General features: G+C 47.1%; 1 protein-coding gene across 1 annotated transcript in view; it reads right to left on the bottom strand.

The window, feature by feature from the left end:
- The window catches only part of WARS2 (tryptophanyl tRNA synthetase 2, mitochondrial), a 66,883-nt gene extending 59,922 nt beyond the window's left edge, over positions 1 to 6,961 (bottom strand). The window contains 1 exon segment of the mRNA XM_068168679.1: positions 6,826 to 6,961. Within this exon segment, the coding sequence (XP_068024780.1) occupies positions 6,826 to 6,879 (54 nt within the window). The 5' untranslated portion in view covers positions 6,880 to 6,961.
- Between the last annotated feature and the right edge of the window lie 6,677 nt (positions 6,962 to 13,638).

Raw genomic sequence — 13,638 nt, 5'->3', positions numbered from 1 at the left:
CCTAATTGCCTTTTTCACAGCCATCTTCATTTAAAATTATGAAATGCCATGGTTTAGTTGATTAGATGGTGTTGGGTGATGGGTTGGACTTGATCTCAAAGGTCTTTTCCAACCTGGTTAATTCTATCCTGTTTTATTCTCAACACGACCAGTCACTAAGCTGACTAGGGCAGAAACAATCAGGTGGCCTGAGATAAGAGAAAGAACAAAAGAACAGAAAGAACAATACTTCCTCAAAACAATTAATGAAATTTCATCAGAACAAACCAACCTGAAGATCTCTTTTTAAAGTACCAAGAATAATGCCCAGAATCACTGAGGTTCACAGAGGCAAAGTATCAAAAGACCAAAAAAAGGACCAAGGTCATCCTTGTGTTCAAAAATACAAATAAAGAATCATAGAATCATTTAGGTTGGAGAAGATCTTTAAGATCATCAAGTCCAACCATTAGAATAGAACAGAACAGAACAGAATAGAATAGAATAGAATAAACCAGGTTGGAAGAGACCTTCAAGATCATCGTGTCCAACCTATCATCCAACACCACCCAACCAACTAACCCATGGCACCAAGCACCCTGTCAAGTCTCCTCCTGAACACCTCCAGTGATGGTGACTCCACCACCTCCTCGGGCAGCCCATTCCAATGGGCAGTCACTCTCTCTCTGTGTAAAACTTGCTCCTGACCTCCAGCCTGAACCCCTCCTGGTGCAGCCTGAGACTGTGTCCTCTTGTTCTGCTGCTGGCTGCCTGGGAGAAGAGACCAACCTCTGCCTGTCTACAACCTCCCCTTCAGGTAGTTGTAATTAGCTATCTCTACTAAGTCTAGTGCTAAACCATGGCCCTCAGCACCACTTCTCTGCATCTCTTAAACACTTCCAGGGATGGGATGCATCATAGAATCAGTCAGGGTTGGAAGGGACCACAAGGATCATCTAGTTCCAACCCCCCTGCCATGGGCAGGGACACCCCACACTAGATTAGCCTGGCCACAGCCTCGTCCAGCCTGGTCTTAAACACGTCCAGGGCTGGGGCCTCAACCACCTCCCTGGACATCCCATTCCAGGGCTTCACCACTCTCATGGTGAAGAACTTCCTCCTGACATCCAGTCTGAATCCAACATATCTATTGGAGCATTCTTACAGTAACTGTAATAGTGATAAGTACTTTGCTACTAGAATAGAAAAATGCTGCCATGGTATCCTGACTACTTCCTGAAGGCAATAACAGCTAAAAGTAGTCTTCCAGACAGGAGCCTGGAAAGCCATCTGGTGATGGATGAGACTCTGTAATCAAAAGCAGCACCTTGTCATTCTATTTCACTTGGACAATAATGAGGGTAGTAAACTACCTTTGGTGTGTCTCAAACATACAGTGTAGCAGGAGCTGTGCAGAACAGTGACTCTGAAAGGGCTGTGTGCAATGCTGACTAGGCTCCTTTCTGAACAAAGTAGAAGTCCAGTAAGGAGCAGAGAGGAGGAAAAGAAACACCCTGTCCAAGAGCTTGAGTTCACACTAGTGCAGAAATGCTCCATAGTTAGCTGCTAGCATTTGTAGTACTGCTGACAGGCAAGATTTTCTTCCCTAAGCACAAGCAGTCCCTTATAATGACTTAATTCAGATTCTTTTCATCATCACCTATTATGGTGAGAATTGAAGGTCAGAAGTGGAGAAAAGAAAGCCTACACATGCTGGGATCTGACTGCTGTCCACTTCTGATCTTAAATGATTTGGGTGTGGCAACAGTGAGACTATAAAGATTAGCTGAAGATCCTGATGTAACAGCTAACCCATAACATTGACTGACAGAACATGAGCCTTGATGTAGTAAGATTTAACTGAACACTTACACCGATAACAACTACTTCTAGAGCTTTGCTGACAGGACTAAACCTAATTCATATTTTATGAGGTCAAACACCAGCAGAGGACTGATTCATCTTAGATGAAATTTTGCTAATAACAGGTTATGCTCATAGTCAGTTTCCTCAGAATTCTACCAGTAATTCCCAGGGGCCCTTGTTAGTTGCCATTTTAAAGAGCATCTCATCAAAGAAACAGACTTGCTAAAATTACTTTCTATAACTCTGACTTAGAGACCACTGAAGAACAGTAAATGGAGTAATCAGAAAATAAGCACTTAAAAGCCAAGATACACAACATACAATTACTGTGTCCAAGGAAATGCTGCTTTCTCCTTAACCACCTATTTTATGCATACCTATTCTAGTTATGTACTAGAAACATGTACAACAAAAAGCACAGAGGAACTCTTGATGGGATGCTTCATGCCATGGTTTAGTTGATTAGATAGTGCTGGATGATAGGCTGGACTTGATGATCTCAAAGGTCCCTTCCCTTCCCTTCCCTTCCCTTCCCTTGCCTTCCCTTCCCTTCCCTTCCCTTCCCTTCCCTTCCCTTCCCTTCCCTTCCCTTCCCTTCCCTTCCCTTCCCTTCCCTTCCCTTCCAGTAATGGAAAAGTGGTGGAAAAGTGCAAGTCAGGGCAAATTAGAATAGAATAGAATAGACCAGACCAGACCAGACCAGGTTGGAAGAGACCTTCAAGATCATCGTGTCCAACCTATCATCCAACACCACCTAATCAACTAACCCATGGCACCAAGCACCCTGTCAAGTCTCCTCCTGAACACCTGCAGTGATGGTGACTCCACCACCTCCTCGGGCAGCCCATTCCAATGGGCAATCACTCTCTCTATGTAAAACTTCCTCCAAACCTCCAGCCTAAACCTCCCCTGGCACAGCCTAAGACTGTGTCCTCTTGTTCTGGTGCTGCTTGCCTGGGAGAAGTGACCAACCTCTGCCTGTCTACAACCACCCTTCAGGTAGTTGTAGAGAGCAATAAGGTCACCCCTGAGCCTCCTCTTCTCCAGGCTAAGCAACCCCAGCTCATTCAGCCTCTCCTCACAGGGCTGTGTTCCAAGCCCCTCACCAACTTTGTTGCCCTTAAGGCACAACAGAGCCAGGTTAACTTAACAGGAGATTTCTCTATTACTCAAGATAAACTAGAATCACTTGCCAGAGGACTGAAGGCAGGGATGATACCTGCTAGGATACTGAATGGATTCCAAAGAGCCCCCATGAGCTGCTGGAAAGATAAGCATATACAAAACCTTCCAATACTTTTCAAGGAAATTTGCAATTCTTCTTCTGAAAATGAGAAGTGCTTTGAGGCATTTTTGAAACATCTGCATGTTGACTGCTTTGACCAACATACAGGGATGTAAATGAAATCAGAGCACCCAAAGAGGTCTGGAGATCTCATGAGGGTCTACAAGGCAAAGTACAAGGTCCTGTACCTAGACTGGGGCAGGGTAGTTGTAGACAGGCAGAGGTTGGTCTCTTCTCCCAGGCAACCAGTACCAGAACAAGAGGACACAGTCTCAAGCTGCACCAGGGGAGGTTCAGGCTGGAGGTCAGGAGGAAGTTTTACACAGAGTGAGTGATTGCCCATTGGAATGGGCTGCCCAGGGAGGTGGTGGAGTCACCATCACTGGAGGTGTTTAGGAGGAGACTTGATAGGGTGCTTGGTTGCATGGTTTAGTTAGTTAGGTTGGATTGGATGATAGGTTGGACATAATGATCTTGAAGGTCTCTTCCAACCTGGTCTGGTCTATTCTATTCTATGGAACAGAATTACAAGAGGGATCTGGAGGTGCTGGAACGTGTCCAGAGAAGGGCCACAAGGATGATCAGAGGGCTGGAGCACCTCTCCTATGAGGACAGACTGAAGGAGTTGGGGCTGTTCAGTCTGCAGAAGAGAAGGCTCCGAGGTGACCTCATTGTGGCCTTCCAGTATCTGAAGGGGGCTACAGGAAGGCTGGGGAGGGACTGCTCAGGATCTCAGGCAGTGATAGGACTAGGGGGAATGGAATGAAGCTGGAGGTGGGGAGATTGAGGCTGGAGGGGAGGAGGAAGTTCTTCCCCAGGAGAGTGGTGAAGCCCTGGAATGGGTTGTCCAGGGAGGTGGTTGGGGCCCTGTCCCTGGAGGTGTTTAAGGCCAGGCTGGCTGAGGCTGTGGCCAGGCTGATCTAGTGTGGGGTGTCCCTGCCCATGACAGGGGGGTTGGAACTAGATGATCCTTGTGGTCCCTTCCAACCCTGACTGATACTATGATACTATGACAAGGTCATTGCATATGCTATGTGGAGACTCTTTAGGTCCTCTATAAGGCTAAAACTCAAAGTACTCTTATACAGAAATTCTGAAATGAAAAAAATTAAGTGGAAACCTCATGTCTGCTCATAGTAACACTGAGGAGGAAGCAGAGAGTTACAAAGTAAGAGTGGTTTTGAAAGTTTCATATGGGATAACAGGTTCTCCCTCTTTCCCTCTATCTCTGCAACAGTAAGGGCAGAACCAGGGTCATTTGCAGGCTATTAGCTGTCTTGATAATTGAAATATGACTCAATTTCTTAAGTTTAACCTAAAGAAATCCTAATTCTGAAATAACCAAAGAACTCCTGAAACATGCAGTTTAGTTTACCTGGACCTACTGCTATATACACACCAACCTTTTGTGTATCAGTGTGTTAGCTGGAAAGTCACAGAATAACAAATGTGTGGTTGAGGATAACAGAGGGACTTCAGTTCACAGTATCACAGTATAACTTAGGTTGGAAAGGACCTCGAGGATCATCGAGTCCAACCTATCAACACAGACCTCATGACTAGACCATGGCACCAAGTGCCACGTCCAATCTCTTCTTGAACACCTCCAGGGACGGTGACTCAACCACCTCCCTGGGCAGCACATTCCAATGACGAATGACTCGCTCGGTGAAGAACTTCCTCCTCACCTCGAGTCTAAACCTCCCCTGGCGCAGCTTGAGACTGTGTCCCCTTGTTCTGGTGCTGGTTGCCTGGGAGAAGAGGCCAACCCCTTCCTGGCTACAACCACCTTTCAGGTAGTTGTAGAGGGCAATGAGGTCACCCCTGAGCCTCCTCTTCTCCAGGCTAAACAATCCCAGCTCCCTCAGCCTCTCCTCACAGGGCTGTGCTCAAGGCCTCTCCCCAGCCTTGTTGCCCTTCTCTGGACACATTCAAGGGTCACAATGCCCTTCTTAAACTGAGGGGCCCAGAACTGGACACAGGACTCAAGGTGTGGCCTAACCAATGTAGAGTACAGGGGCACAATGACTTCCCTGCTCCTGCTGGCCACACTATTCCTAATGCAGGCCAGGATGCCATTGGCCCTCTTGGCTACCTGGGCACACTGCTGGCTCATGTTCAGGCGGCTGTCGATCAGCACCCCCAGGTCCCTCTCTGTTTGGCAGCTCTCAGCCACTCTGACCCCAGCCTGTAGCTCTGCATGGGATTGCCGTAGCCAAAGTGCAGCACTCGGCACTTGGACTTGTTGAATGCCATCCCAGTTGCTGCAAGGTCCCAGAGAGCATGGGTAACACCAAGAAACTGCAAGCCATCTTTCATATAAACATTTTTTGGGGAAAAGACCTTTAAGATCACAAAGTCATAGAATCAATAAGGTTGGAAGAGACCTCAAAGATCATCAAGTCCAACCTGTCACCCAAGACTTCATGACTACTAAACCATGGCACCAAGTGCCACATGCAGTCCCCTCTTGAACACCTCCAGGGATGGTGACTCCACCACCTCCCTGGGCAGCACATTCCAATGGCCAAAAGTGAAGAAGTCCGACCAGCATCTAACTCTACCAAGTAACCATGTCCCTCAGCACCGTATCTCTGCCTCTTTGAAATGCCTCCAGGGATGGGGATTCAAGCCCTCCCCTGGGGAACCAATTTCAGAGTTAGGAACTTTCAGTCAAGAGCCTTCTTCTAATAGTCAGCCTCAACCTCCCCTGATTCAATCTGAGGCCTTTTCGTCTCATCCTATCACTTCACAGTATCACAGTATCACAGTATAACTTAGGTTGGAAAGGACCTCGAGGATCATCGAGTCCAACCTATCAACACAGACCTCATGACTAGACCATGGCACCAAGTGCCACATCCAATCTCCTCTTGAACACCTCCAGGGATGGGGACTCCACCACCTCCCTGGGCAGCATGTTCCAATGACGAATGACTCGCTCGGTGAAGAACTTCCTCCTCACCTCGAGTCTAAACCTCCCCTGGCGCAGCTTGAGACTGTGTCCCCTTGTTCTGGTGCTGGTTGCTTGATTCTACAGGGAAGAAACTAACACCCATCTCACTACAACCTCCCTTCAGGGAGAGGCAGAGGGCGAGGTCTCCCCTCAGGCTCCTTTTGAACCGATGAAATGATCCCAGCTCCCTCAGCTGCTCCTCATACGACCTGTTCTCCACACCCCTCACCAGCTTTGTTGCCCTTGTCTGGACCAGCTCCAGCACCTCAATGTCTTTCTTGCAGTGAGGACCCCCAAGACTGAAGTCAGTGCTCACGCTGTGGCCTCAGCAGCGCTCAGCCCAGGGGCGCAAACACTTCTCTTGTGCTGCTAGCCACAGGCCAGGATGCTGACAGGGGTCAGGATGCCGGGAGCAGCCGCTGCCACCCCTACGCAACACGTGCTGACACAGGCTTCCCTCTCTCCTTCGCGGAATAAAAGCCCCTACGGCTCCTGCTCGTCTGAGATAACCAGCCGGCAAGCGGGGAGGTCGGGACCGAAAGGCCGGCACCGCCAGGAGCAGCTGGAGCTTTCCCCCGCCCGGAATGACCCGGCCCCCCCCCCCCCCCCCCCCACTGGTGCCCTGGCGCATGCGCAGCGCCAGCCCTCTGCAGGAGAGGCGGGAGAACGCTTGGGCCGCCCCAGCGGGAAGAAGACCCAGCTCCCACGCGTGACAGAAGAAGAGTTCCAAGCCGGTTACCTGGCCCAGGTTCCCGCGGTGCAGGGCCCGGCTGAGGCCACTCAGCGTCGCCATGGGAAAGCCGGGAAGGAATTGGGGGGGAGGGGGGAAAGGAGAAGACGGAACAGGACAGAGAAGATTTGCGCATGCGCGCAATAGCCTGTTCCTGCCGGTCGCGAGGCGCATGCGCAGTCCCGCGCTGGGGTGGGCGGAGCGGCCCGCAGGAGGGGCGGAGTTACCCCGCAGCCGGGGGCGGTGGGAGCCCGGAGGAGTGGCGCTGGGGCAGCTCGGGCTGGTAGGCTCTGCCTTGTCCGTCGTGCCAGCTTCAGGGCATCGCCTCTTCTTCTTTCGCGGTTTCGGATTCATGCGCAGACTGCTCCTGAAACTGCCGCTCTCAGCTATCCCGTAGCCGTTCGTTCCTTTAGGCTAACTGGAACTGCCAGCTGCGGCATTTGCACAGAAAGATCCTCGATTAACAGCTGGCAGAACATGAGCCAGCGTGTACCCAGGTGGCCAAGAAAGCCAACAGCACCTGAGCCTGTTGCAGGTATAGTGTGACCAGCAGGACCGGGGATTGTGCTCCTATAGTCAGCACTGATGAGGACAGGGCTGCTGGGTTCAGTTCTGGGGCGAATAGAATAGAATAGAGTAGAATAGAATAGAGTAGAATAGAATAGAGTAGAATAGAATAGAGTAGAATAGAATAGAGTAGAATAGAATAGAATAATAGAATAATAGAATAATAGAATAGAATTAACCAGGTTGGAAAAGACCTTGGAGATCATCAAGTCAAACCTATCACCCAACATCATCTAATCAACTAAACCATGGCATCAAGTGCCTCATCAAGTCTCCTCCTAAACACCTCCAGGGATGGTGACTCCACCACCTCTCTGAGCAGCACATTCCAATAGACAATCACTCTTTCTGTGAAGTTTCTGTGAGTTTCTGGGGTGGGTCCAGAGAAAGGCAAGGAAGCTGCTGAAGGGTCTAGAGAACAGATTTTTACAAGGAGTACCTGAATGAATTGGGATGGTTTAGTCTGGTGCAAAGGAGGCTGAGGAGAGACATTGCACTCTCCTACTCCCTGAAAGGAAGTTGCAGTGAAGTGGATGTTGGTCTTTTCTCCCTAGTAAAAAGTGATAGGATGAGAGGGAGTGGCCTCAAGACTGAATGAGTCTCCCCAAGGAGGTGGCTGAAAGCCCCATCCCTGGAAGTATTTAAAAGATGCAGAGATGTGGTGCTAAGGGACAAGTGTTTATTCAGTGTTACATTTCAGCAAAGATGTGTCAGACATGTTATGGAAAGTAACTAGGCAAGAATCACACAAAGCTGATCAAATTGTAGGAGACATCAGGGAAGAAGCTGAAAAGGTGGAAAAGTCCAGGTGATCGTTTTAAAGGAGATTTTTAGAATACCAGAAGAGCACACACCAAATGACTAAGGGCTGATTAGGTGAAATTATGTCTTAATTTGAATTGAGAGATTTTTGGTAGAGTTCTGTGGTGAGCTGTTCTTTGCCCTCCTCAATATGATCCCTGGTAATATGGAAATAGATCATAATTTATGCTGAAATTTGCCCCTGACACAAATATTTTCCGACTTGTAAATAACACTAAAAACACGGCTCAGACCATTCTGATAACAGGAGTGCATTAAAAAGAAAGCATGTTTTAAAATGAAACTGAAACCAAGGTAAAAGATTGAATTTAAGTTGGGTTGCTTTTAGAATAGAATAGAGTTAAACAGGTTGGAAAAGACCTTGGAGATCATTGAGTCCAACCTATCACCCAACACCATCTGATCAACTAAATCATGGCACCAAGTGCCAGGCTCTTCCTAAACACCTCCAGTGATGGTGACTCCACTACCTCCCTGGGCAGCACATTCCAAAGGCCAATCTCTCTTGCTGGGAAGAATTTCTTCCTAACATCCAGCCTAAACCTCCCCTGGCACAGCTTGAGACTGTGTCCTCTTGTGCTGGTGCTGGTTGCCTGGGAGAAGAGACCAACCCCCACCTGGCTACAACCTCCCCTCAGGGAGTTGGAGAGAGCAAGAAGGTCTCCCTTGAGCCTCCTCTTCTCCAGGCTAAGCAACCCCAGCTCCCTCAGCCCCTCCTCACAGGGCTGTGCTCCAGACCTCTCCCCAGCTTTGTTGTCCTTCTCTGGACACCTTCCAGCAACTCAACATCTTTCCTAAACTGAGGGGCCCACAACTGGACACAGGACTCAAGATGTGGCCTAACCAGTGCTGAGCACAGGGCACAATGACTTCCCTGCTCCTGCTGGCCACACTCTTTCTGATGCAGGCCAGGATGCCATTGGCCTTCTTGGCCTCCTGGGCACACTGCTGGCTCGTGTTCAGCCTACTATCAACCAGTACCCCCAGGTCGCTTTCTGCCTGGCTGCCCTCCAGCCACTCTGACCCTATCAAGTAGCAGTGCATGGGGTTGTTGTGGCCAATATGTTCTTAAAGGTCTTTCCCAACCAAAGTGATTCTATGATTTTATGGTTATGTGAAAGGGGATTTGGGCCAACTGGAGAATGCAGAGAATTGAGACCAGGTAGGGTTTGATTTGAAGAGTAGACTAAGAGGATAAGAGTCTTTAGCCATTGAAATGGGCTGCCCAGGGAGGTGGTGGAGTCCCCATCCCTGGAGGTGTTCAAGAGGGGATTGGATGTGGCACTTGAAGCCATGGTTTAGTCCTGAGGTCTGTGGTGACAGGTTGGACCTCATGATCTTTTAGGTCTCTTCCAACCTTGGTGATTCTGTGATTCTGATTCTGTGATAAGTTGAACAGGCAACCAAAACCCCACAGAAGACTCCAGGCAAGCCCTTTACATTGTCATACATAAAGAGCTTCACTTGGGATGTCTAGGTTGGCATCATTTGGCAGCACATGTGAGAGGTACTCCTTGTAGTATGCCAGCCCACTGTCTCCTGCTGACAATGTGCTGGGCCCACTGCAGTTAGCAAGGAGCAAGAGACCTCCTAATGCAGTGTCTTCCTGGGGAGGTGGTGGAGTCACCATCATTGGAGGTGTTCAGGAGGAGACTTAATAGGGTGCTTGGTGCCATGGTTTAGTTGATTAGGTGGTGTTGGATTGGTTGATGGGTTGGACGCGATGATCTTGAAGGTCTCTTCCAACCTGGTTTGTTCTATTCTATTCTATTCTATTCTATTCTATTCTATTCTATTCTATTCTATTCTATTCTATTCTATTCTATTCTATTCTATTCTATTCTATTCTATTCCCATTCCATTCCATTCCATTCCATTCCATTCCATTCCATTCCATTCCAAAGCACATCTTTGGAATTCTTGGGAGCCTGGAGGTTAGCAGTGAAGCTGGCTGGAGAGGTTGAATCATTGTCATTTCATTTTACATTGTACCCCATTGAATTTTACATTGTACCCCATTTAATTTTACATGGTACCCCATTTCATTTCACATGGTACCCATGCTGGAGAGTAATCTTTGACCATTTTTGTATGTCTGTTCAGTGCAGCTTTGGCAGGGTAGTTGTTTGAAAGCACTGATTATCAGGCAAAGGGCATGAAGAGCTGTTACATAATGCTGAGACTCAAGACTCAGGTCTTTTCCAATCAAAGCAATTCTATGATTCTATGATTATCTTTTGTGTGTTGAAGCTGCTGATTGCAGAGAGCTGTATCCTACGAAGTTCATTGAAAACCACTGCACTGGTAGCCACGGAGAAGTAAAAACACCTAGAATCTTCTGCAATCTGTAAACCTTTTCTCCTTCTAATGTGTTGGGGGGGGAAAAAAGAACTCTTTCCTACATGTTCTTTTGTATTACCATCAGTTCTGGTGACTGTGTTCTTTGCATTCATTTTGAATCTGTGTTTCCTGTCATGAGCAGATTAAAACCAGAAGAGAGCGGAGTGAAAGTTTTCTATTGCAAACATCTGTGCCTGAAAGCGGATTGTATTTCCATGTCCTGGAACATCAAGGGGAAAAGCTTGCCCTCCCCAGACACACACCTTTGGTTTGCAGCAATAAGGAGTTTATAGACAAGGTTGCTTTACTACAGTAAATAGAAACCCCAATTCTGCTATTATTTCCGGTGATTAATCCCGGCTGGGTGTTTGAGGAGCCCTTCGACCATCTCTCCCAGCAGAGAGCTTGCTTAGTCTCTCTCTCTCTCTCTCTCTCTCGCCTGACATGATTTTGGGTGTAACATGAGCAATGCTTTTCATAATTCCTGTCTTTTGTATGTTCAATTCTGATTTGTATGCAAATATTGCTGCCCAGAGAAGTGCTCTTAAGGGCAGTTGGTAGACGTGGTGACTGGATACACTTACCTCCTATAAATAATAATTTACTTTGAGGTTTGGACATATACATTTGTGAATCCTGGCTGAGGCTTTAAAACAGGCAGAAGACTTGCCTCAATTGCAGAGAAACATACAAATAGAATAGAATAAACCAGGTTGGAAGAGACCTTCAAGATCATCGTGTCCAACCTATCAACTAATCCAACCCACCTAATCAACTAACCCATGGCACCAAGCACCCCATCAAGTCTCCTCCTGAACACTTCCAATGATGGTGACTCCACCACCTCCCTGGGCAGCCCATTCCAATGGGCAATCACTCTCTCTGTGTAGAACTTCTTCCTAACATCCAGCCTAAACCTCCCCTGGCGCAGCTTGAGACTGTGTCTTCATGTTCTGGTGCTGGCTGCCTGGGAGAAGAGACCAACCTCTGCCTGTCTACAACCTCCCTTCAGGTAGTTGTAGAGAGCAATAAACAATAAGCAATAAGCTGCACCAGGGGAAGTTTAGGCTTGAGGTGAGGAGAAAGTTCTTCACTGAGAGAGTCGTTTGTCGTTGGAATGTGCTGCCCAGGGAGGTGGTGGGAGTCCCCATCCCTGGAGGTGTTCAAGAGGGGATTGGATGTGGCACTTGGAGCTATGGTTTAGTCATGAGGTCTGTGGTGACAGGTTGGACTTGATGATCTTTGAGGTCTTATCCAACCTTGGTGATTCTGTGATTCTGTGATTATTACAGGAATTAATATAAAGATGAAGAAAGCTTCAAAGTTTTAACTAAGCTTGGCAAAGTTAAGAAAACTGTGTGGGAAATGTCTCAGAAACACAAAGGTTTGGAATAATAGGGAGTGGTTAGAAATTCACACAATCCAAACCTCTGTTTTTGTAGCTCTGGTTGATAGTTTTCATAAGAGAACTTCACAGTGGCCTTTGTACAATGGCAGTTAGCATAATGTCTCTCTGCAGGGTTTGTGTGACAGTGTGAACATTTGCCTACATGTCACGTGTAGAACTGAATTGAATGGAAAGGAATGGGATGGAATGGAAAAGGAATGGGATGGAATGGAATGGGATGGAATGGGATGGAATGGGATGGGATGGAATGGAAAGGAATGGAATGGAAAGGAATGGGATGGAATGGAATGGGATGGAATGGGATGGGATGGGATGGAATAGAATAGAATAGAATAGAATAGAATAGAATAGAATAGAATAGAATAGAATAGAATAGAATAGAATAGAATAGAATAGAATAGAATAGAATAGAGTAGAATGCAATCAACCAGGTCCTCTTGTTCTGGTGCTGGTTGCCTGGGAGAAAAGACCATCCCCCACCTGACTACAACCTCCCTTCAGGGAGTTGTAGACAGCAATAAGTTCTCCCCTGCGCCTCCTCTAAGACCAGCCAAAAGCAGGCAGATCATCTCTCCCGAGCAAAGCAAAACCAGCCAGAGATCAGAAGAGAAAAGAGAAGAATTGTTATGGTGCAGCTCCTCTTATTCCAGATATTTACCCAGTGAATTTGTTCAGAATCATCTTTTGTTTTCCTTCTCACTCCCAAGAGTGATTTATTCATATTTTTCTACTTTTCTGCTCAAAATCTGTAACTGGATTTTAAAGGCATAGCCCTAAGCCCACCACAAATAGGCTTTGCACGTTTCAGTTACAGCTGTGCTCCCTTAATCTTTTCAGGTTTTCAAGTTCTTCTGTTCAAAACATGCCACAAGGCTATTGCTATTCTCAGTATTGTTTGTCTGCTTCTACTCAACCATCTGCTAAAACCGAAACAAGCCTTGCTAAGAAAGTTTGCAGATGATGCACACATTGGCAGAACAATAAATAACATCTATGTGTCTGAGAATAGTGTTAGCTGCTGTAGCACACTGAGGGCTCACGTGCTTTCTATCTGATCTCTGTCTACCACTTTCAGTGTCAGTGGTTTCCAGAGTTCCCGACTTGTAAGAGTGACCTAGGCGTTTTTTTGAGTGCAATCACACAGCACTTACATGATGGAAGGAGGAGGCTCAGGGGAGACCTTACTGATCTCTGCAACTACCTGAAGGGAGGTTGTAGCAGGTGGGGGTTGGTCTCTTCTCTCAGGCAACCAGCACCAGAAGAAGAGGACACAGTCTCAAGCTGTGCTAGGGGAAGTTTAGGTTGGATGTTAGGAAGAAATTCTACACAGAGAGAGTGATTGCCCTTTGGAATGTGCTGCCCAGGGAGGTGGTGGAGTCGCCATCACTGGAGGTGTTTAAGCGGAGACTGTATGAGGCACTTGGTGCCATGGTTTAGTTGATTAGATGGTGTTGGATGATGGGTTGGATTCGATGATCTTTGAGGTCTTTTCCAACCTGGTTAATTCTATTCTATTCTATTCTATTCTATTCTATTCTATTCTATTCTATTCTATTCTATTCTATTCTATTCTATTCTATTCTATTCTATTCTATTCCATTCTATTCCATTCCATTCCATTCCATTCCATTCCATTCCATTCCATTCCATTCCATTCCATTCCATTCCATTCCATTCCATTCCAT

Source organism: Melanerpes formicivorus, unplaced genomic scaffold (assembly GCF_026170545.1).
Source record: "Melanerpes formicivorus ecotype bairdi unplaced genomic scaffold, bMelFor1.0.p_v2 SCAF_154, whole genome shotgun sequence".
NCBI lineage: Eukaryota > Metazoa > Chordata > Aves > Piciformes > Picidae > Melanerpes > Melanerpes formicivorus.
The sequence above is the reverse complement of the archived record's forward strand: the minus strand, read 5'-3'. Positions and strand labels throughout refer to the sequence as shown.